The sequence below is a fragment of the Mustela nigripes genome, chromosome 1 (assembly GCF_022355385.1).
Source record: "Mustela nigripes isolate SB6536 chromosome 1, MUSNIG.SB6536, whole genome shotgun sequence".
In the NCBI taxonomy this organism is placed as follows: Eukaryota; Metazoa; Chordata; class Mammalia; order Carnivora; family Mustelidae; genus Mustela; species Mustela nigripes.
In genome coordinates, this window is record NC_081557.1 from 9,774,411 (window position 1) to 9,797,250 (window position 22,840).

The 22,840-nt window shown below is 61.1% G+C and overlaps 1 protein-coding gene across 8 annotated transcripts in view; it reads left to right on the forward strand.

Annotated features, from left to right (window-relative positions):
- Positions 1 to 22,840, forward strand: part of SYT7 (synaptotagmin 7) — a 59,702-nt gene that overhangs the window by 27,877 nt on the left and 8,985 nt on the right. Inside the window, exons 3-8 of one of the 8 annotated variants that reach the window (XM_059404423.1) lie at positions 1,362 to 1,441; positions 5,380 to 5,511; positions 6,421 to 6,645; positions 10,078 to 10,446; positions 14,353 to 14,475; positions 19,242 to 19,377. In XM_059404423.1, coding sequence (XP_059260406.1) covers positions 1,362 to 1,441; positions 5,380 to 5,511; positions 6,421 to 6,645; positions 10,078 to 10,446; positions 14,353 to 14,475; positions 19,242 to 19,377 — 1,065 coding nt within the window. Of the gene's footprint in view, positions 1 to 1,361; positions 1,442 to 5,379; positions 5,512 to 6,420; positions 6,646 to 9,872; positions 10,447 to 14,352; positions 14,476 to 19,241; positions 19,378 to 22,840 lie in introns of those variants that run through there. The other 7 variants (XM_059404429.1, XM_059404431.1, XM_059404438.1 and 4 more) reach the window with 7 other exon arrangements.

Genomic DNA, 22,840 nt, shown 5'->3' on the forward strand with positions numbered 1-22,840 from the left:
GACCTGTCCTATCTATGAGGAGGATGAGGGACCTGGGGCTCATCCAGTGACAACACCCCTTTTCAGAAGGGAGGGAAAGTAGGTCAGAGAGGACAAGGGACTTGACCAGGGTGACCCGGGGAGGGTACAGCGTGCTGGGACCAGGACCCTGGCACCCCTGAGACCTGGGGGCGCTGGGGGTAGAGTGAGGAGTCTGCCCCTCTGCCCACAGCATTCTGGGGAACCCCGCCAGCTCTGCCAGGCTCGCTCCGTGGGCCTGGAAGGGGCTGCAGCCAGCAGGAGTGTTGGGGACACGGCCGTGCGGCTCTTCGTTTGTTTCAGGGAGGGTAGACTGTCGTGGCCGCAGTGTTGAGCACAGGACAGGATGGTGGGGAGATGTGTGTGCACACGTCGGGTGTGCGTGTGGGTGTGTGTGGGTGTCTGGGCTGTCACCACCCCACTGCACGCATCGGCCCCGGGGCCCAGGCCCGTGGCCCGTGGGTGCGCGTGAGGACGCTCGGTGGCAGCCAGGAATGTTAATGGTGCCCGGCTCTGCAGGAGCTAAATTTAGAAACCCAAACCGAGAAGGTGAATGGGGCTCACCTTCCCAGCAGCAGGCCTGGTCCCCACTGCAGCCACGGCCCTTCTTCTCACCAGGAGACCTAGAGACACCTGCCCCCCAACCCCCTGCCTGGCCTGCCCAGCCTTCCCCCGACCCCAAGCTGGTGGGAGGAACTCTGGGGTGCGGGCCAAGTTGCCCCGGCCTCAGAGCCAGTGGGCAGCCTCTCTTCCTGAGGCTGCCTTCCTATAAAGGAGAGTGTTTGGGCCCTGTCCTGCCTCACTGCCCAAGGCAGGAGGACCCCAGGGAGCCCCCAGACAGTGCTGGACCCGGTCCTGGGCCGGACTGGGCACGGGGCCCTCTCCCTGCCCCCACCATTCACGTCACGGGCCACTGCCAACCTTGCCCCTGCAGGATGCCACCCCCACCATCTGGGGGTGGTGACGTGGCCCATATGACGTGGCCAGGCGCCTGAGAGCCGTCTGTCCGTGGCAGAGGGAGGTGTGTTTCTGGGAGTCAGCCCAGAGCCCCAGGAGATAGGCAGAAAGGAGGGGCCCCATCCTTGGGGGTCGGGGTTGGGGTGCCCTTCGAGGGGCAGAGTCGGTCCTCAGGCCTCATGGGGCCAAGGGGCTACCAGAGGGGAAACAGACAGCAGTGGAGCTGGCCCCCCACGGTGGTGACAGCTTCACACAGGGCCCCCGGATGCTCGTGGCCAAGGCTGGGCCCCAGCCTACTCCCCCTGCCCCCCACCCAGGCCCGTGCTGGGGAGGCAGGGAGGGCGCAGTGCTGTCTCCCCGGAGTGACCCTCGTGCTGTCTCCACAGGGCAAACGCTACAAGAACTCCTTGGAGACCGCGGGCACGCCAGACTCAGGGCGTGGGCGCAGTGAGAAGAAGGCCATCAAGTAGGTGCCAGGCTTCGAGTTTGGGGAGGGAACACGCAGGCAGCCCCACGTGGGAGGAGCCTCCCATTCCCCGGAGCTGGCCACACACCCATTCAGTTTCCCCCTCGCACTGGGAGGGCACCATTCTCTCTCCCTGCCCCCTGCCCCCTGCCCGCACACTCCTACTGCCTCAGGGTGGCTCCGTGCTCTAGCTTTTCTGCCTGTGCCCCCACCCCCCACCCCAGACCCTCCCAATGTTCCAAGGACCCCAGCTCCATTTTCTTGCCGCTGTCACTCCCGCTCTGTCTGCCTCCTCCCTCCACCGTCACTTTGCAGCCATTCCAACAGGCTCCTAGATCCCCCGCGTATCTCAGCCCCCCGCCCCCCGCCGGGATCCCCTCTCCTGGGGGGCTCAGGCTCTTCTCTAAGGCCTCATCGGGGTCCTGAGGGTGACCTGGAAGGTGGGCAGACCTCAGTGCTGGGCCACTTGGGAAGCGGAGAGTGAGGACTCTTTCCTTCCCTGGCACTCCCAGTCCCCACGGCCTGTCTTGTTGCCTCAGACGCCCCCCCCCCCTCCCAGGCTCCCTGCTTTTGCTCTGAGATCCCTCTTCAAGGAGGTGGGTTTGCCTTCTGCAGACCACCTCAGCCAGCCCATGGCAGAGGGTCACTGGGACACAAGCAGGGCGGCCCCCACCACCAACCACCCCTCCTGGCTGGAGGCTCTGGACAGGAGGGTTCTCTCTGGAAGGTTCCTCTCTGATGAACCCAGGCCTTCCCCTCCACCTTAGCCTAGCAAGGGCCGAGCCTGCCAGCAAGGGGCTTTACCTGAAGGGGAGCCACCCCAACCTTCCCTGACCCACACTTCCTTCCTATAACTCAAGGCCCGCACTGTCCCCACCCCATACCCTGCCTTCCGCCCCCTTCCCACAGCCTTGTCCCTCCTTCTAGTCCGTGTTCTCCCTTCCCCTTCTCCCCTGCCCCTGAGGGCTTCCTTGCTGTTCCTCCTCTGTTTTCATCTCTTGCTCTGACCCTGTTTGGGGCCTTCACAGAATCTTCCTGGCGCGAGCCTTGCGGTGCAGGGGTGGGGGGTGGGGCGCGGGCAAGTGGGGGGGGGGCCTGCTGAGGTCGGGGGCGGAAGGAGGCTCAGGAGGAGGCCTCGGGGAGCCTTTGAAGTGGTTTGGTTGCACACTCTCCAGTCTTCAAAGCAGAGAGCTGGCGGGTCTCAGGGGCTGATGCCCAGTGCAGCAGCCCCCCCCCAGCTTTCTGAAGGCGGGGAAGGACCACGTGGGGCCTGGCCCAGCCCCTGTGCCGCCTCCGTACGGGGCCCCTAACCCAGTTTGCAGCTGGGCCAGGGCGCGCCTGTCTGCCGAGTGACCATAACCTTGGGATGGATATGTTCTAGAGAGTCGTGGAAAGGGCCCGCGAGAGGAGATGGGATGACCGACAGCACAGCACAGCGGGCAGCGGGCTCTGCAGGCTGGGGCAGGGCGGCACCCTCGGCACCCTCGAATGTTCTTGAAAACAAAGGGAGGGCCACGGTGGCTGCTTCTATAGCTGCCGCCTCTGCCCACCTGCTGAGCTACAGAGCCTTTGCCTCAGGGGAGGGAAGCCACCACTCAGCATGCCCCTAGGTTCCTCAGCCTTTACCTCTTGCCAGAGCCCAAAGCCAATCAAGTGTCAGGAAGCAGGGCTTACCCGTTGCACTTAGGACCTCCTCTGAAGGGATCTTTTGTCAAGGATTCTGGGAAGTTGCATTCTTTAGCAGTGGTTCCCAAACTGTGTTCCTCAAAGCACTCCATAAATGATTACTGGTTGTTCCATGAATTACTGAGGTTTCATGGGTTCCGTGACCAACTGAGTTTGGGAAGCACTGCACACTCTATCCCCCTCTTGGAGATTAGGGTATTCGTTGATACATTAAAGCCTCTGAGAAGTCCTGCAGTCAAGGAACCTGTGTGTCCCAGACTTTTAAAATTAAAGATGGTCTTCTCCAGTACTGCAGCGGACTACATGAGGGACCCTGGAGCTCCTTGGAACAGAGGGTGGGAAACCAGCCTGGCAGTGATGACCCCGGTGGCTCTTTCTCTGCAGGACCTAGGATTGGAGGACACTTGATTTTGGAGATCTGGAGGGGACATGGGGAGGGAGGCCTTCCAACTTGTTCCATCTCTCTGTAACACTGGGGGAGGTGGACCAAAGGATGTCTCTGGCAGGAATAGGGTCTTCTGTCGAGGGAGCCTCTCCAGGAAGGGGCCTCCCAGGGCTGAGGGCCTGTCCTGCCTCTCCCCCGTCAGCCTCCACTGCCTCTCACAGTCTGACTCAGGACTTTGGCTTCGAACCCTGTGTACAGAGTCCCTGTGAGACGTTTCTAAGGTGAGCTCTGGACAGACAGATGCTGCCCACACCTCCCTTGGGCCAGGACCACCATCTCTTCTGGGCCTGTGGTGGCCACTCAGCTTCTCTCCTTTGTTCCCAGGTCTGAGACAGAGAACCAAGGTCAAGGTCAAGCTCTGGTGTGGGGTGTGGGGGAGAGAAGCAGGTCCCCCAAGAACACATGTGCCCCATCTTCAGAGGGTGTGCCTCCCCCACAACATGGCCCTTGCCTTGGCCTTGAGCAGTGGCAGGGCCTCACCCCAACACTTCCTAGGGCCCTTTTCCCTAGATGTGTTTCTGAGGGCTCTGGCATGACTCCCTTCTAGAATGTTCCTTTGGCCTGTTTCTTCTGCCTTTCCTCTCCCTGTGCTCCCAGGCCTGCTCCTCAGGGCCCCAGGAGCCTGACAAGCTGATGGAGCCTCTTGTCTTTGGCTCCTAGGATTTCCAGGCCGTGCCTCCTGCTGGCCGAGGCTTCTGCGGCCAGCCCCCAGCAGAAGTCCCCACATTCTCTCTTTTTCCAGCCTATCTGCCTCATTGGTGTGACTTGTCTCAGAGCAGGAGGGGGTGGGAAGAATGGGTCAGAGGGTCCTTTCCAGACCTAACAGCTCCACCTTGAAAAGGATCAGGGGCACAGAAAGAGGCTACCCCGGCTGGCAGGTCAGGTACGTGTCAAGGGCCTGGGGCTGAGTCTGCCCATCAACCCCCAGAGAGAAAGGCAGTCTCCCTCCACACAGGCCCCAAAACATTGGACCTGAAGGGCTCCGGATGACTCTGGTCACACCCTCAGCAAGGTCAGAGGCCTGGAGACCCTTCTCTTCTCTGGGAGGCCACCCAACCACCATATCTGCAACGAGGAGCCTATCCTCAGCTCGGCTGAGATCCACCATGCTCCCGCAGAAGCTGTGTCCTGGGAGGGGAGAGAGCAGAGGAGGCTGGGGGACCTTGGGCCGACGGGAAGAGGAGAAAGATGGGCCAGGAGCACGGCCTGCCCCAGGAGTGGCTCAGTGGAGGTGGATAGGAGAGTAGAGAACTTCGGGTCTCCACTGCGGGGAAAACCGACAGCCCAGCGGCTATGGCCAACCTTCTGGTTTGGCAGGTGGGGAGACTGAGGCCAGGAGCAATGGGCCCCCCCGCCCCCGAGACGTCGGCAGCAGGGTCTGATCTACCTTTCAGCTCTTTCCAGCCAGAAACCAGCACCCTCTGCTCCTCCCACTGCCCGCGCCATCCTCCCCCAGGCCCGCCCCCCGCCCCCTCCCTCTCCTCCCCTCCCCTCTCACCATCTTTCTCTCTCCCACCAGCTTCCGGGGCGCGAGGCTCCAGCCCGCCCACCAGCCGCTGGCCTCCTTTCTGCGTGGCTTCTCCCGGCCCTCGGCCCTCGAGCGTGTGAGCGTGTGCGGGCGCGTGTGTGCACATCCACATGGGGCGCAGCTGCCCCCTCTCTTCCTCCCGCAGGAGCAGACCCTGGCCCTCTCCGCTCTGTGTGTGCGCGGCCCCGGGGCCCCTGTCCCCTCTGCCCCCGCAGGACTTGCGGTTCTTGTTTCTTCTTGTATCTCCCTGTTTTCTCCCCTCTCTCTCTGCCCCTCCAGCGATCTAGACAGAGACTTTTGGAATAACAATGAGAGCACAGTGCAGCAGAAATGGAGCTCCTATCCTCCCAAGGAGTTTATTCTAAACATTTCACCCTACGCCCCTTATGGCGACCCACGACTGTCCCTCAAGTGAGTGACTTTACCTGGTTTGATCCTATGTACCGAGTATCTGCGCACGCCCTCACTTCCCCTCCCGCTCCTGTCCCCGACTTCCCCCAACCGGTGCACCCATGGGCAGGCCGACCATGGAGACGAGCAACCCCTCCTGCCTCCCCTCTCCCTCCCGTTCCCACCCGCCCCCCTCTCCCCTGCCCCCCTCCCCCCCTGTCTCCCAGGGCCAGCCGAGCAGGAGAGCCTCCCTAACCCCCACAGTGGGTCCCCCCTCCGCGGCCCCCACCCCCCCTCTCTGTGCAGTCAGGATGGGGTTGCCCGTTTGGTCCCTCCCTCTCGGTGTGGCTCGCTTTCTCCTCCCTGCTGTGTGCCGCTGCCCAGGCTGCTCGGTGGTGGTGGTCGGTGGTCGCGGTGTGGTCGGTGGTCGCGGTGGCGGTGGTCGGTGATGGCGATGGCGGTGACGGTGGTGGGGGTGATGAATTCTGACTAACACGGCTTTCTCTTTCTCCCTGCCTTGGGGCCTCCTGGCCTGGACAGCCCGCTCTTCCTCCGTCGTTAACCCTTCGTTGTCCTGTGGGATAGAGTTGGAGGTGGCTGCCCTCCCCCCCACCCCCGCCGCCCCTGCCCCAGGCGGTGGGGAGGGGCCGCCCCTCCATTGTCGTGGTGCGTTGTTCTCCGACCCCAGCCCGCCCGGCCCCCTCTCTCCTCTCTGCAGGCTCTGCTGTTCACCTACTTCGCAGTGCTGATGTGTCTCTCTCTCTCTCTGTCTGTCTCTTGTCCGTCTGTCTCTCTCCTCCTCTCTCACTGTCTCTTTCTTCCTTTTATCTGTCATTGTTTTCCTCCCTCTCCCCCCCCCCCCCCCCCGTGTGGCCCGCCCTCTCCCCCCCACCGCCACCCCCGGCGCCCCTCTGGCCCGCGCGCCTCCAGTGGCACCCTCCTGTCGGGCGCCAAGGTGGCCGCCGCGGCGGGGCTGGCGGTGGAGCGGGAAGGCCGGCCGGGGGAGAAGCCAGCACCGGTGCCGCCACCCGGAGAGGACGCCTTGAGAAGCGGCGGGGCTGCCCCCAGCGAGCCGGGCAGCGGTGGCAAGGCGGGGAGAGGCCGCTGGCGGACGGTGCAGAGCCACCTGGCCGCAGGGAAGCTCAACTTGTCCAAGTGAGTCATGGCCCTGTGGCCACCGGAGCCGGAGCCGTGAGCTCGGGCCGGCCCCCCCGCCAGCGGGGACAGCGGGACCCCCCCCGGCACGCCCGCTGCTGCCCCCAGAGGTGCCGTCCTCGGCCTCTGGCTCATTCCATTCCTTCACAAGACACACATCATCCTTGCCATCGGGCGCAACAGCCATACTGTGTCGCATCCCAGCCGGAGGCTGCTGCCCCGCATCAGTCTCTTTGCTTGCCAGTGACCAAGCCATTCCATTTTCTGCCCCTGAGGTGGCTTCATTTCAATCCTCAGGTCATCCCGTCCTCTTTGACTGGCCGCCCCATCCCAGCCGTCAGGTCATCCCTCTGTGGGCCACCCGTGGTCGTTCAGCCATCGGACCATCCCATCCCTGGGGAGCTGGCCCGCTCTCAACCTGTGTTCGATGCCACTCACCAGCCTTTCCCCTTACAGCCAGCAGGTGGCTCTAGACCCAGAGGCTGAGCCATTCCATTTCTGACCATCAGGCGCCTCCATCGGCTTGTCCCACTCTTGCTCGCACCATTCCCCCATCTGTCCTGCGGGCCCACCCTGAGTGGCTGGGCTGTCCCCATGGGGCCATCCTCATCTCAGCCGTCCCCACTGGCTGTCCCGGTCTTGGGCAGTGAGCTGTCCCACTGTCAGCTGGTGGGTGGTGTGTTCTTGGCGGTTGGGTTGTTGAGCGCCCCAGCTAGCTTCTCTTTTCTGACGAGGGTGGTCTGGATGTCAGACAGAAGAGCCGTTTCCTTTTTAAAAGCTCTCTGAGCTTTCCAGACAAGACCGTCCCTCTCTTAGGCCGTGGACATAGGGCTGGCCCCTGTTCACAGCAGAAAGTATGTTCTCTCCTCCCCCACCATGGGGCTGCCTTATTCTCATCTTGGCTTCTAGAAACTTCCATTTCCCCACAGCTGAGCCTTTCCAGGCTCTAAATCCTTTGAACTATGACCATTCTCACCCATTGGGACGTACGTTCCATTTTCAGCTGTTAGAACTGCCTCACTCCCAGCTAAGGGAGCAGACAGCCTCTCACTTAGAAGACTGGCAGCCCTGACCGTTCTTAGCTGGAGGCTGTCCTCTTGCCTCCATTCAGCACCGCACACACACCCTGCCCCGATTCAGCACCGCACACACACCCCGCCCCGGTTCTCTTCAGAAGGCCTATGATTCCCACTTTGGGACCACAGAGGGCCACCGTGCCGAGACCTTATTGCTTGTTGGCCCGAAGGCGCACAGGCCGATTTCTCCCTTGAGCCTCAGAAAGGTCTCGGAGGGAAGCCCCACACTCCCCGGAGAGCCAGGCCCAGCACCCCACCCTCCCCAGCCTACTCTGGCCACAGACTCCAGGCCGGCTGAAGCCTCCATGCCATCCGCTGGCTCCAGGCCTGCAGGCACCAATTTTAGTTTCCTGTGACTGAGAGGTTGTAAATTGGACTAATTTGGGATGTGATAGGAAACCGTGTGAGGAGGCCGTCCGAGTGTCGTCCTGCCCTGCCTACCCCCCCCCCCCCGCCCCCCCCCCGAGGGCTGTGGGCCTCCCCGGCCTGACCCTGGTGGTAACCCGGGCTGCAGGCCCGAGCTGAGCAAGACTGCTGCCCCCTCCAGGACCCCAGCTCCCAGCCAAAGCCATGTTTTGCCTCTCTCTCTCTCTCTCTCTTTCTCTCTCTCTCTCTCTCTCTCTCTTTCTCTCTCTCTCTCGTTCTCTCTCATTCTCTCTGTTCTATTCTCTGACTTTCTCTCCCTCTTTTGCTCTCCCTCTTTCTCTCTCTTTCTCTCTCTCTAGCCCATAGGGGCAGCCTAACTGTTGTCCTTTGCTTCCCAGGGTAGGCTCGTGGGGAGCAAAGCTGGGGTCTGGTTGCAGTGGTGAAAGCGGTTCCAAGGGCCCTGGAGCCCCTCCCGCAGACAGCCTGGGCGGGGAGGCGGGGAGGGGGGGGGACGTGGCTGCCCGGTGGCCCTAGACCAACAGTTGGCAAGCTTTCTTTGTAAAGGGCCAGAAAGAAAATCTTTAGGCTCCACAAGTCACATAGTATCTTTCATGCCGTCTCAAGCCTGTCACAGCCATAGACAGGATGTAAGTTAGTGTGTTCCAGTAAAACTTTATTTACAAAGACAAGTGGTGGGCCACATGTGGCCCACAGGCCACAGTTGGTCCACCCCTGCCCTTGACCACTAGATTGGGAGACAGAGGGAGGGGACAGAGGAGGAGGCTGGGACCTCTGAGGTTCTGGCTCTGCCTGTGGGATGTGCTCATGTCTCTGGCCGGGGGAATGAAGCAGGCAGGTTGCCTGGGGAAGCCTGGGGTCTCTGACTCTTCCTACCTCCGTCTCCTGGGACATTTGTAGATACCCCTGACATGGGGAACGGTTAACTAATACATGTCCCCGGGCCTGACCTCACTGGGTCCCCATGGCAACCTTGGGACAGAGGCAGCTCAGGGATGATTTTCGCCCGGGCTTTATGAAGACACTCAGATGAAGAAACTGAGGGCTGGGCTCACTCTTCCAAAGTCCCATGGTTCGGAAGCAGCAGAGCTGGAGCTTGAGCCCAGGTTCCTCTGACCTCATCCTGCCTCTGATCAGCCGTGTGTCCCTGCCCCCTTACGCGCCCTCTTGCGAATGCATAGTCACCCTGTCCTTTATCAGAATTGGGGCAAAGTGACCAGACCGGTGGTTCCTGGGGCTCCTGCCTCATCTGATCCTTTCCCAGGCTCCCTCCTCTGACTGGGAGTCACTCCCAAGAAATCAGGAAGGGACCCTGCACCTCAGAAACAAGGAACCCTGGAAAGAAAGCAAAGGTCTGCAGCCCTGAGGCAGCCAGGGCAACCAGGCAGAGGCGCAAGGACAGAGGGTGTCCGGGGACAGTCCCCAGCCTCTGTGGCCCAAGCATAAGAAAGGCCGGCTTTCCCTGTCTCGTCACACGTTACTAGGCCAGCTCTGCATTGGCCTGGATTTCCTCGTGTCTCCAAAGGCCATCCGTACTTAGATCACAGAGGCAGACTTTTCTGGGGTCCCCCAGCGAGACAGCGGGAGGGAGCGGCGGCTGCTCCCTGCCGTTCCAGCACGCCAGGTCCGGGGCCCTGGGGCCGCCTTCACCACGCAGCCTGCACAGCTCCCACGGTCTGAGAGGCGTTTTTCCGCCACCCAAGCTAAGGCCAGAGGGTGGGGTGGGCTGGGCAGGGCCAGCCCAGGGGTGGTGGTGGGGGCGGGCTCTGGGCGGGCGCGGGGCTCGGTGGCCTCCCGGGTGAGGTGGTGGACGCTACGGCGCGGCGGCGACAACCGGGATGGAGGCCCCGCGAGGTCCGGCAGAGCGCGCCCTGCACTGGGGCCTCCTAGTCCTGACCCTCGGCTTCTTTCTCCTCCACTGTGATCCCTTCACCTGCTTCTCCTTTCTCTCCTCTCCTCCACCGGCCCCAAGTTTCGAGGACTCCACCCTGTCCACGGCCACTACCCTTGAGTCTATCCCCAGCTCCACGGGAGAGCCGAAATGCCAGCGACCCCGCACCCTGATGCGGCAGCAGAGCCTGCAGCAGCCGCTGAGCCAGCACCAGCGGGGCCGGCAGCCCAGCCAGCCCACCACCAGCCAGAGCCTGGGCCAGCTGCAGGCCCACGCGGCCTCGGCGCCGGGCTCCAACCCCCGGGCCTATGGCCGGGGCCAGGCTCGGCAGGGCACCTCCGCCAGCTCCAAGTACCGGGCGGCCGGCGGCCGCAGCCGCTCCAACCCGGGCAGCTGGGACCACGTGGTGGGGCAGATTCGAAACCGAGGCTTGGACATGAAATCCTTCCTGTAAGTCCCCCGCTTGAGCGAGCCGGCCCCCACCTCCCAACCCAGCCTCTCTCCCCTCATCTCCTTGGGGAGCGGCTGGCCCTCCGGGGCCCCTCTGCCTCTGAGGCAAGCAGACTCTGCCCACCCCTCTCCAGCCTCCTGCGGCTTGAGGCTTGTGCCTGAAGCCCCGCATGGAAGGATTCTTATCTGAGCTGCCCCTGTGAGGACCCCAACTCCCCCACTTCCATTCCTCCCGGGGCTCGGAGAAGGTCCCCCCCAGCCCCCGCTAAAAGTCATCAGGGACACTGGACAATGCTGGAGAGGCCTCCAGGTCCGCCTCCCCTTCCGGCTAGTCCCAGGCTGCTCCCGGCCTCCCTGCCAGCCTCCTCCCCTCCTCCCAAACCTGGGCCCTGCCTCCAAGCCTCCAGATCACCCCTTCCCTGTAACCCGACTCTGCTCACCTTCCTGCGCCCGCACTTCCTCCCTCCCTCTCGCTTCCCCTGTTCCTGCCATCAGCCCTGTCCTCTGCCTCTCTGACCTTCTGCAGCCACCTGTCCTCCGGCTCCCAGAATGACCCATCCCCTGAGGACAAACCTCAGATGTTCCCCCCAAAGCTTTAGGAAACGTTCTTTCTAAATCAGAAGCTTCTTTCAAGTGCACAGGCCTGAGAAGTAACCACCACCTTGGGTATCTAACTGCAGCCATTCCTCATTCCGCCCAACTCAGTCCCGTGCTGCCCCCCCCCACCCCCGCCCTGACACAGGTAGGAGCCCTGCCCACCGCACTCCCTCTCTCTGGCATCGCTCTGGGCATCTGCACTCACTCTCGGAGCCCAGGCAGACCTGGGCTTTGGTCCCTGATATCACCCGACTCCTCCGGCCTAACATGACCTTCCTTCCAGGCTCTGGGGATTATTTCCATCGCCCAGGTCTTCCCTGGGAGCACTTTTCATGGAGCAAGAGACCAGCACTAAGCCTGGGAGAGGAGAAAGGGAGGAGGAAGGGGAAGGCCAAGATCAAGGTCCAGCTCATTGGCAAGATGGTGGGGATTCTGAAGGCAAGCAGGTCCCTCCAAGCTTCCTACCTCTCCAGCTGAGACCCCAGTCCAAGCTTCCAGCGCAGACAGGAGTGCTGCCCCTGGCAGAGGCACCCCAATAGAAGAGGCCTTGTCATGCCAGCTTCCCACACCCGTGCAAATGGCCCGTTGCCCTGGCCTGGCCATCCATGCTGCCCATGCCCTACTTGGCCCATCCAGGCAAGGACCGGGGCTTTCCCCCACCCAAGGACCCTTGGGAATCCAGCTGGTGCCTGCATGAGACAAGATGCCCAGCAGAGCCTCCTGGCTTCCAGGCCACAGTTTGTTTGCGGACGGATACGATGGCACTGGTGCAGATTAGGAGAGTCAAGGGAATAGGTTCTTCTGTGGCTTGAACAGAACTGAGAACCGGCAAGCCCCTGCACCCCTCCGCTCCTCCTGCCCTCCGGCTGCTCTTTACACAGCTGTCACCCTGCTCTCTGTTCTAGCAGCCATCAGAACTGGGGTAGGAGCCATCCCCAGGCCCTGGGAAGAAGGGAGCCGGCTGCAGGAAAGCCTCCACGTACCGACTCTTCCCTGCCCGTTGCGCCCTTGCTCAACTGGGATTTGATGAGTGGCACTGCTGGACCAGCATCCACAGGCCACACTGCCTTGCCCACCGTTGCTTCATGGGCCCCTCGCCTGCTGGTCACCACTAGAGATCACCCAGCTCCCCCCTCCTCCACTTGTCATTCTTCCCAGCAGGGGTCGGCAAATTTTTTTTCTGTAAAGGACCAGATTATAAATATTTTAGGCTTTGTGGGGCACGTGGTCTCAATCACATTTTTTAAAGCAATGCTTTAAACACGCATAAGCCATTCTTAGCTTGCAGGCTGTAGAAAGCCAGGCCACCAGCTGTACTTTGCCCACCTCTGACCCCCGCCTTACAGTTTAGCTGGTGTGCTTCTGAGGCCCTTCTCTTGCCCCAGATGCTGCTGGTTTACGGAGATAGCCAGGGCGGGAGGGCTAGCCAGACCTCCCAGCACCCCACCCCCTCTTGCAGGAAGGATGGTGTTCCTCCTGCTTAATGGCTGTGACCCCCCCCCCCCAATACCACCAGCTTCTCCCCAGACTCTCCTCCTGCCCCTCGTTCTCACCCTTGTTGTGTTGCCGGAGAGAATGACAAATTGGGAATTTATGCAGAAGAGCCGTTTTGTTTTCAAGACGAGCAAAAGGAGTATCTGGAAAATGCATTAACCAGGGAAAAACATGTTGTTTTCGTTGGGTTCTCCTTCCCCCGGCTCCACCAGCTCCCAAGCAGCCAAATGGAATTTTACCAACTCTGAAACAGTACCGGTGGGCAGAGAACAAAGGAAACGAGGATTTGTCCTGAGGGAAGGGGGAGTTGTTACCCAAAAGTTAGATGCCAGCGGGAGTGTCAACCTGGAGTAATGTGCCCAGGACAAAGATATATGACCTCGTAGGCAGTGCAACCACTTGGCTTCCTCCCCTCCCAGGGCCCCCACTGCCATCTCCCATTTTCCCCGAGCCCAGCCCCCCCAGGTGCCGCGTGTTACCTGCTTGAGTTCCCTTCTGACAACCTCTCTAGGAAATAACCAAAGCCACCTCTCCCTGAACGGGATAACGGTGGTTGAAGGGCAGATCTCCCAACCCAAGATCCCCCTCTCCAGAATATTTCATCAGGCTTACCATCCTTCCCTTGACCCTTCCTGAGACACGCTTTCCTCCTCTTCCTTTGGATGAGAGACCCAGAGCTGGATAAGCTCCACAAAATACCCAGAAAATGCCCATGAACTCTGATGATTTTATGGGGCAGCAGGTCACTTTCCGTCCCTGGAAAATGCAGGGTGACTCCGAAGTGGCCACGGAGCTCTCTGAGAATGCCGCCTATAAAAAACGTCACACCTTGACCTCTGGCCCCACGCTGCTACCCACATGCCAGCTCCTGGTCTGCCTGGACTGAGCCTCCCTCAAAGCAGAATGACTCCAGCCTCTTCCAGATCTTCCTCATTGCAGAAACAGGCTCCCTCCAGACCTGGCCAGGTCCCTGCTCTTTCTCTCTCTCCACCTTTGCTTTTTGGTGACTTCTGGACTGTTTCTCCAAGGAAAGGCCCCTGAACTGGACTCAAAAGCCTTGGTGGTTTTTCCCTGGATTTCCAGGAAGGGGGACTCAAAAGAAGGCCCAGGATGGCCAGCACACCACAAACCGAAGGGACTTCCATTCTCCTCTGACGGGCTGTGTGTTCAGGGACCCCTCCTGATATCAAGGACATCTGGCTGACCATGACCTAGAGATGTCTTTATGAGGGTGCAGCGCCCACTGGATTTCCAGACTTCCTAAGAACCTTCCACCTGGGAGCCCAAACCTGCCCACCCTTCCCAAACCAAGATGGCAATGGAGCCCCTCCCTCTTCTCCCAGGGGCGCAGTGTGTAGCCTCTGGCCTTTGTTCAACTGGAGATGAGTTCTTGAAAGTCCGAGTGCCCCAGGGCATATGCTCCCCAATCCCCTGGCCTCCCCCACTCCACCCCTGCCAGCCTTCCTTAACAGTTTCCTCAGCAGTGTCCTGGGCACATGCCCCTTCATCGGGTTTTTCTGCCCAGCCCCTTTCCCAAGTCTTTCCAGAGCACCTTGCTCCCTGGCCCCGAGGCAGGCAGGGTCTCAGGCCGTGGACACCCCCCCTCATTCCCTTCCTCCCCACATCCACCCGACTCTGGCAACTGTTGACAGTGCTAAAGTGTGTGGTTTCTCTCCTGCAGGGCCAGTTTCTTACGCTTTTTTCTTCTCTCTCTTTGTCTCTGTCTCTGTCTCTGTCTCTCTCTTTCCCCTCCCTGCCCCAACCCGTGGGGCCTCCTGGTTTCCTCCCGGCCGGTGGGCTGCCCACCTCGGGCAGGGAAGGCAGGATGGTGGTGCTATCCTTGGTCTTAGGGCTTTCGGAACAGGATGACTTTGCCAATATCCCTGACCTGCAAAACCCAGGAACCCAGCAGAACCAGAACGCTCAGGGGGACAAGAGGTACGAGCACAGGCAAGGGGCCTGCAGCGGCAGCGGCAGAGATGGAGGCGTGGAGAGGCTGCCGGCCTCCACTAGCCCTGGCCCGGCTGCTGGATGAGGCGGCGGTGCCCTCAGCGATCCTGGAGCGGGAGAACAGCCCCCTCCCCAGCTGGTGCCCTCACACACGCCACACCCGGGTGTCCCTTGGGTCCGAGGCCAGTGTGGCCATCCTGGGACCATTCTGGATCAAGCCTGCTCCCCGGGCATGCTTGCCCTCGCCCGGAGCAAGCCCACCTTTCTGCCCCATCTCCCTGCTTGGCTCCCCCCTCCCTTGCTGCCCCTCATCTTCCATCTCTGCCCCACCCCTGACCTCGAAATCCCAGTTTCTCTGGTGGTTGGTGGGCAGGGGGGATGTAGGGAAGGGGCACCAGCCTCTTCTCCCTCATCCCCGCCACCTCAACCTCCCTCTTGCCTGGAGGCCCCGCTGGGGTGAAGGTAGCACCCCGTCACTGCAGGGGTACTGCACAGGTGTGGCTGAGCTGCTTGGCTGATTGAAGAAGAACCCCTGGTGGGAGGGTGTGGGGCGTGGGAGAGGCCTGGTGACCAGAAAGAACTGAGAGGCAGCCCTGAACCTGAGGTACCAGGAGGAGGGACTAGGGGGAGGGTCTGAGAGCAGGCCGCGGGTGCCAGCTAGGCTCCCTGTTTACACAGGCCAAGAAGAGGGCTGGGCATTGAGCCATAGTCTTGACTATCAGGAACTCAGGGAAGCACCTACTGGTGCCTCCTGTCTCAGGGAGGGCGTGGAGCCCTCGTGGGAAAGGAGACCGGGAAAGGTTGGAGGCTCGGGCAGCACCACGAAGGTGGAGGGAGCCTGCCCTTGGTGTGGCTGCCGCCGGTCTCCTGGCCTTGGGCTGGGCCAGATGCACAGCCGTAGTTGCAGAGGGAGGGCTCCTCACCTCAGTCGGGTCTGCTTCTCGACATGACCAAAAGCCTCCCGCAGAGCATGTGGGCTGATGGCCAGGATGCCGGCCTTCTAGTTCTGGTTGTGTCAGAGACACGCTCTACAGACATGGGCCGGTCACTGCCCCTCTCTGAGCCTCTGCTTCCTTGTCTGTCGAATGGAGGACTGGAAAGGGTGACCCCTCCCAGCTTGGGCATGCGAAGCTTCTCATAGACCCTCAGGCGGGGGCACCTGTCAGAGCCTGTGAACTGGGCAGGGATCCTGACACTCCCTGGGCCCCTTAAGGCAGGAGGGGACTGTCCCAGGCCACCACCAGGGGCCTGTGGGTTGTGGAAGGGTAGGTCAAGAGTTAGCGACCTGCCTGCCCCTCCAGCAGCTTCTCGCATTTTCTTCCTATTCCAAGTTCACTGTTGAATGTCTATGGTGGACACAGTCAGAAGTTCCCAGAGAGTGGGAGTGAAAAGCGGGACAGGTTCTTTCACTCAGTGGCACAGATGGTATCACACCCGAGCCTATGTCCTGGGGGGGTGGGAGAAACAGAGCCTACCACCTCCAGCCCACCTGGCACCCCAGGAGTCCTGGACTGGGTCCTGGGGGGGCTAGAGTGCTGCGGGGAAGGGGTCAGGGGCCATGGGGGAGAGGCGGCAGAAGGGGGCTGGAGACCTCTGGAAGCCTGCTGAGAACCCGAGCTCCTTGTCGGGGTGGGGGAAGGTGTGAAGTGTGCAGGAGGCGACGCAGGCTGGAAACGAGATTTCACATCACCCCTGTGTTCATTAGCTGGCTCCATTTCCACGCACAGCCTCTTTTTACCTCTGCCATGTAGGTCTCCCGCCCGTGTTCTAACACGCCCATCCCTTCTGACCATTCCATCAGCTGTCCCTGCCTTCCTGGGAAGGGTGGGTGCGGAGGTGGAGGCCGTGGGCCCTCACCCCCCACCCTGCCTAACTCTCCGGGTGGACACATGCCATTCCCACCCTGTCACACCCACCCCGTCCATCTCAGGGCCTCTGGGGTGTTTCCCAGGCGACTGGGGGCTGAGAAGGTGTCTGGCACTGAGGGCTTCCTTCCCAGAACTCTCCCCGGCCCCAGGCTTGGCAGCACCCCACCAGGCTCCCGGCACCTTAGGGCTCCACCCCTCTAGACTCCTGGCTCTTTGGAACTTGGCCTGGTGGGCTTGGGTCATCTGTCCCTTTCTCTTCAGCTTCTGCCTCCAGACCCAGAGTCTGCCTTTCTGCCCCGAACCCCCCACACTTTCCCATCCAGCTGACCCCTTGGCTGTCCTTGGGGAGGACTTTCAGCGCCCCAGGTCTGTCAGCAGCAGGTCCCTGGGCGACAGGAGGGCCCCGGGAAGAGGAGCAACCATTCCAATTCCCAATCAAGGTAGGGGTGCGTCTAGCGAGCAACATGGAGATGGGAAGGTTGGTCACTACCTCCCTCCCAGGATCCTTGGTGGCCCGGAAGTCCCCCATCCAGGATCTCCCAGTCCCTTAGCCTCAGTCCTGCGGGCCCCAGGAACAGGATGCTGTTGGACCCGGGAGGGAGGGAGGAGGCCAGGCCTAGCCCTGGCCCCCGTTCCCCGCTGCCTTCACCCATCCTGCCCTGCGTCCATGCCCATGTCATGCTCCCTGCCATCCCTTCCATCGCTCCTTGGGATCCGAATGGTGTCCACCGTGGCCCCACCCCCACCTGAGTGGGGCACGGGGCAGGGCGGGGACCTGGCCACCCCCATCGCGCTCCTCGCCCCAAAACCACCATGTCTCCTCTGTCCCGGTGTGTGTCCCCCGCCTCCTCTCTGCCTCTCCTCTCGGCCGCCTCGCTCGTCCCCTTGTGCACCCTGCAGCCTTCTTCACCAGTCTTCAACTAACCTTTCTCGGCCTCTCTCTCTCCCCCTCTCCTTCCTCCCATCTGCTCCTCACAGGGATGTCCCTGGGCCAGTGACGGGGCCCCTCCGCCTCTCCCTCTGCCTCTCTGTGCACTTGTCTCTCTGTCTCTCTCTGTCCCGTGACCTCCGGTAGCTTCAGTGGCGCTGACCATCTTCCCAGGCTGCTTTGCAGCTGTGCTGATGCTGTGGTGTGGCCAAAATAACTCCAACTTTCTCATACCTTCAGCAGTCAATCTGGCGCTCTCCTCCTGTCCCACTCTATTTTTAACCTGACTTTACCTCTCCAGCTATTTCAGTGTCCTCTTCCTCCCCGTGCCTGTCTGCGTGCGCACGTGTCCGCGAGTGTGTGTCCCTGTGTGTGCGCGCGTGTGTGCGTGCGTGCGTGCACCGCTGTGGCCGCACTTCTGGGAGGGACCCTGGGGTGGCCCCCGGCAGGGCGGGGTGTCTCGTGCTATCTAGGCAGGGCCGGGTTCTCGCAGCAGGTGTGTGTGTGTCTGATTCGCAGGGTGTCTGTCCCTGACACGGCTCCCTGCTCTTGTCCGTTTCAGTCGGTCCCGAGTCGCACGCACACCTCAGCATGCCTGGGTCTCCCTGGATGTTTCCTCTCGGGATCTAAGTGTGCATCGCTGTGTGTGTGTATGTGTGTCATCTCACTGCTGTGGTCGACCTGCCTTGTTGCTGTGCCCTCCTCTCCCTGGTGCCTCCGGGTGTCTGTCGGGCTTGTGTGCACTAGCGTGTGTGTGTGTGCACGTCCGTGTGTGTGCACGCGCATGTGCACACTTTGCTGTTGGGTCCTGGTAACTCCCCTCCAGGGCGTGACAGATTCCGTGCATGTCTGTCTGCCTGTCGTGGCTAACTGTGTGCCGGCGGCTGGTCCGTACCAAGGATGTGTGTCTCACCTGCGTGTGTCCCCGAGTCTGAGGCTCTGGGACTCTCAGAGCTGTTCTCTTGCAGCCTGTCCCGAGCCCCACGCTGCCGGACTTCCTGTCTTTTCCTCGCTGCCCGCCCCACCTATCCTCCTCATGAGATGTTCCAGCCTGGTCCCTGGGCAGGCTTATAGTGCCCCCTTCCTGAGCCCCGGCTGGACAGAGCCTGGGCTCACCACCCAGCTGCCGGGCCAGAGAGCCCAGCTTCCCGGGAGCAGCATGGAGTCGGGGTGCACACAGGGCCTCGCACGGAATGGTCAGATCCGGGGCTTCTCGGTGGTGCCCCGTCTCTCTCTGACCCTGGGTGAGAGCCATATCCCACGCGCAGTCCTCAGAGCGGGAGACGGGTGGGGACTGGGGAGCAGGGGGCGTAGACTCGTCCCATCGCACAGGTGGCTGTTTCAATCTAAATTAGTTTGAGTCGCACTGGCCACTTCAAATGCTTAGTAGCCACATAGGGACAGTGCAGACATAGAACACGGCTGCCATCGTAGAACATTCTACTGGCCAGAGCTGTGTGGGCAGTAGTCCTGACCTCACCTGGTCATTCTTGGGTCTGAAGGGCACCTGCGTCCTCAAGCAGAACAAACACAGGCGGGGAGTTATCTCTGGGAGATAACTCTCCGGGCGTGTCTGCAGAGGGTAATGATGCAGGGGGTGACCTGGACATGCTGGGGAGCCTCCGCTGCCAGGTTGGAGTGATGAGGGCTGCCAGGGGACGCGCTCAGAGACCACCATGCACGCAGTGACTGAACGGTGGGGGGCTTCCTGGGGACCAGGAGGAGTGGGAGTACCCACATGGGCAGTCTACCTGGATCGCGCTTAAGTGAGGGAGATGGGCCCCAGGCACTTCTGAGGGAAGACCAGCCCTCCCTGCGGACCAGAGCGTAGCTCCTGCTGGCCTACAGGAGGTGGTGGCTACTTGGGTCTCAGAAGACGTGCCGCTGCCACCCCGGCCAAGGTGCCCAGCCCAGCCCACCCCCGGACCTGCGCTTATTTGGAATCCCCCCGCCTCCAGGTTGCCCGCAGGAGGGAAGGCAGTGAACACAGCCCCGGTGCCGGGCCAGACACCCCATGATGAGTCTGACCGCCGGACTGAGCCGCGTTCCTCCGTCTCGGACCTCGTCAACTCCCTCACCAGTGAGATGCTCATGGTGAGAAGGGCAGGGCGCTGGGGCTCCAGACAGGAGCTGAAGTGGGAGGCTGGGGCCGGGGAGGGGATGCGTGTGACAATTGGTGACAGCGTGGCAGTTGTCCACTCGGGTACGGGTACTAGCATGGTGACTGAGTGAGCAAGGCTTGGGTTCTTTTTTCAGCTTTTTCCCCAGAACAGGCTCTCTGTGCCTCAGTTTCCTCATTTGTACAGTGAGAATAAGAATGCTCATGTTCCTCCCGTCTCTTTCTGGGTTGAGTAGGGGTCCAAGAAAACCTACTCATGGGGGGTATTTTTATGATCCGTAGGAGGAAAGGCTTGGGGCAGACTGGGTCCCCTCTTGGAGCAGTGTCCCACTGAAGGGAGGTCTGGGCTGGCGCTCCTGGTGGAGTGGGGCTCATTTCCCCTCTCTCAGGGACCTCCCTTCAAACCCCGTCGCTGGGGGCCAGCTGGGGCCCAAAGATAAAAGAAGAGTACGACCCCCCAGATCCTGATTGCTGGGACTGTGCTGAGGGTCTTCCGTGCACACCCCGCTCCACGGGGCTCCCAGCCCTATGGATCTGGCACATTTCCACCAAGGCACCTAGGCCTCACCCCCCGGGTGGCAGCAGTGAGTCATGGCCATGTGCCTCACCTGAGCTGGGGGAAGAACCCTGGTGAGGACCCCATGATGGGGCAGCCGGCAGTTTGCAGGCGGCAGTCAATCAGGGCTTTGTCAGCCCACAAGTCCCAAGGAGGGTTAGGGTCTGAGGTTGGGGAAACTGATGCCTGCAGTGTTCCTACTGGATGTCACTGGAGACAGTAATTTCTGCTCCCTGGACCCAGGGTCCCTCCCCAGTCCCTCCTGTAGAGCGAGGGAAGCCAGTTTGTGGGCTCTCAAGCCCTTGTTGGACATCATTCAGTTCAGAGTTCCTTTGCCCAGGCCCTGGCATGGCAGCTCCCATGCTCCCCTGGGGCCCCAGAGCCCCTGGGCCCTGCCCTTCTGCCAGTTAGGGTTCCAGCCAGCTCCACCCATCCACCCCCCACTGCCCCATTTTTTGCCCAGAGATTTTCAAATTATAATATGCACACGAATCATTGGGCGAGCTCGTAAAAACGCAGATTCCATGGGGCACCTGGCTGGTTTCCATTAGAAGAGCCTGCAGCTCCTGATCTCGGGGTCATGAGTTCGAGCCCCATGTTGAGTACAGAGGTGACTTGGACACATGTAACTATTTTCAAAAATGCAGATTCCCAGTCAGCAGGCCTGCAGTGGTCCCTCAGATCTGCATTTCTCTTGGATGCAGACTCAGGCGTCAGATTTTCCCTGTTCCAGAGCTGATTTCCCCTGGGCCTCTACCTGCCACCCCCGCCATGGGCCCCTGCGTGCCTGGCCCTCCACCGCCCTCTTGTCTCTCTCTCCCACCCACATAGGTGGGCCCAGCCATGCTGTCCTCTGGATGGGCCAGGCCACAGCCCACCCTGCCTCCCTACCCAGCCTCTTAATTGGTTACAGCTTCCTGACAGTTAGGTTCCAAGAAGGAACAGTCCATTCCCAGCCAGCTTGCCTGCCGCTTGCTGCCCCCAGGGAGGAACTGACAGCCTCAGGCAGAGGAAGGAAGTGTAGACCCCAGGGCCCACTCACGGGCTTCAGGGTTCAACCAATGCTCAAAGGGGAGCAAGTAAGATCTAATGGCCAAGCCCCAGGCCAAAGCTGGCACATTGTCATTAATGGTGATGAGGAAGACAAGCAGGCCCCAGCCGTCAGAAGCTGGGGGTCAGGAGTCAGTGCCCACAGCTGGCCAGAGGAAGGGACTGAGGGAAAGGGGTCAGACAGGAGGCCAGGCCACACCCCGATCTGAGTCACCCCAGCCCTGACATGCTTTTTGATGCTTGCTTCTACTGGGGGGGGGTGCTCCCACCGCACCTCCCCTGGGGCCCTGCTAGGGGTGGCCAGTCTGGTTGCCATGGAAACAGCTCTTCAAAGCTGCCCCGGCTGGTTAATTAGGGCTTGGGACTGTGGTTTGGGAAAGCTGGGAACAGGCATAGAGCCAGGCCCAGCTTGGGCCTGTCACCCCCAGACCACCTGGTTTGGGAACCTAAACCACTCAGTTTGGGAACTAAGACCTCAGACAGGGCTGGGGTCCCCCGGGCTCCAGTCACCAGGGACTCCACCCAAACTACAGAAGGAACAGGTGGGGCAAGTGGTCTTTGCTGGCTCTGTCGACTCACGCATGCCTCAGGCTCCCAGTCCCATGGCCAGCTGTGGCAGGGGCTGGGCTAGAGAGGGACCACAGTCCATTAGCACCATCCCAGCAACCACGCAAGATGGATCTTACAGTCCCGCCCTGCAGGTGCGCCATCTAAGATGCACTGGGAATGAGGCTGGTACCAGTAGTGGGCAGGAGCACAGGGGAGACCTTCCCTGCATGGGGAAGCCACATTCTCAGTGGGTCTAGAAGGGAGCCTGATGCTGGAGCTCAGTGTCACAGTGAGGGGAGCCCGAAGGACACACGTGATGGCTGGGCACTGACCTGGCCTCGGGTTTTAACTCCCTGTTCTCTCCCGGGAGACTTGGGGCAAGCTAATCACCTCTCTTCGCTCCCACCCCAACTGGTACATGGTAGTGCCTCCCTCATCCAGATGTCGGAGGGAGTCAGTGAGCGCCAAGCACAGCACACAGGGCGAGGTCAGGCCTGGTCCTTACTGCTCTTAGAGTGATTTTGAATCTTCTCCTCTGGGGCAGGTGAGTTCTCACTGGCTTGGTGGGAGGGGGATGTCTCAAAATTGCCCTGAGACGTGAGACTGCTTTGGTGGAAAGAGTGGGCTTTCAAGTCAGAGAGGGTCCATGATGCTGTGCAATCTTGGCTGTGTGACTTAACCTCTCTGAGCCAGTCTCCTCATCGAGGGAGTGGTGCAAACCGTCTCACCCAGCTGTTGTCAGGATTCAGTAAGAAGGTGATGTAAGTCTTCCGCCATGGTAGGTGTGCACTATATATATTCTTATTTTCTGTATTACCTACTAGTTCAGAGCCTGGGGCCGCTTCCTAGGAGGAAGGAGGGGGCACAGGGAAGACTCCTGTAGGGGAAGTGGGAGAGAAACTGGGCTAACAGTTTTGTCCCAACTCGGGCTCTCATCCAGTCACCTGGGGAGCTTTCAGAGAGAGGGATGCCTGGGCCACTAGGACCCCTGGGTCTGGGGTGGGACCCAGGCAGCCCAGAAACTTCCCCAGGTATTCCCATGAGCAGCCACAGCTGAGATTGGGCTGGGAGACACTCCCTCCAATTAACTCCCCCTACTTTTTCGATGTCAGCTTGGGAAGGGGACACCCACACCAGCCTCCACCTGCGTGTCCCATGCTGGGTGGGCCCAAGAGCCCTGCCCCTGGGAGATGGGGGCTGAACACAGGCGGAGCCCTTCCTCTTGGTGGCCTGGTAGAGCGAGCTGAGGGGCTTTCTAAACAACTCCACGGCCCAGGCCTTCT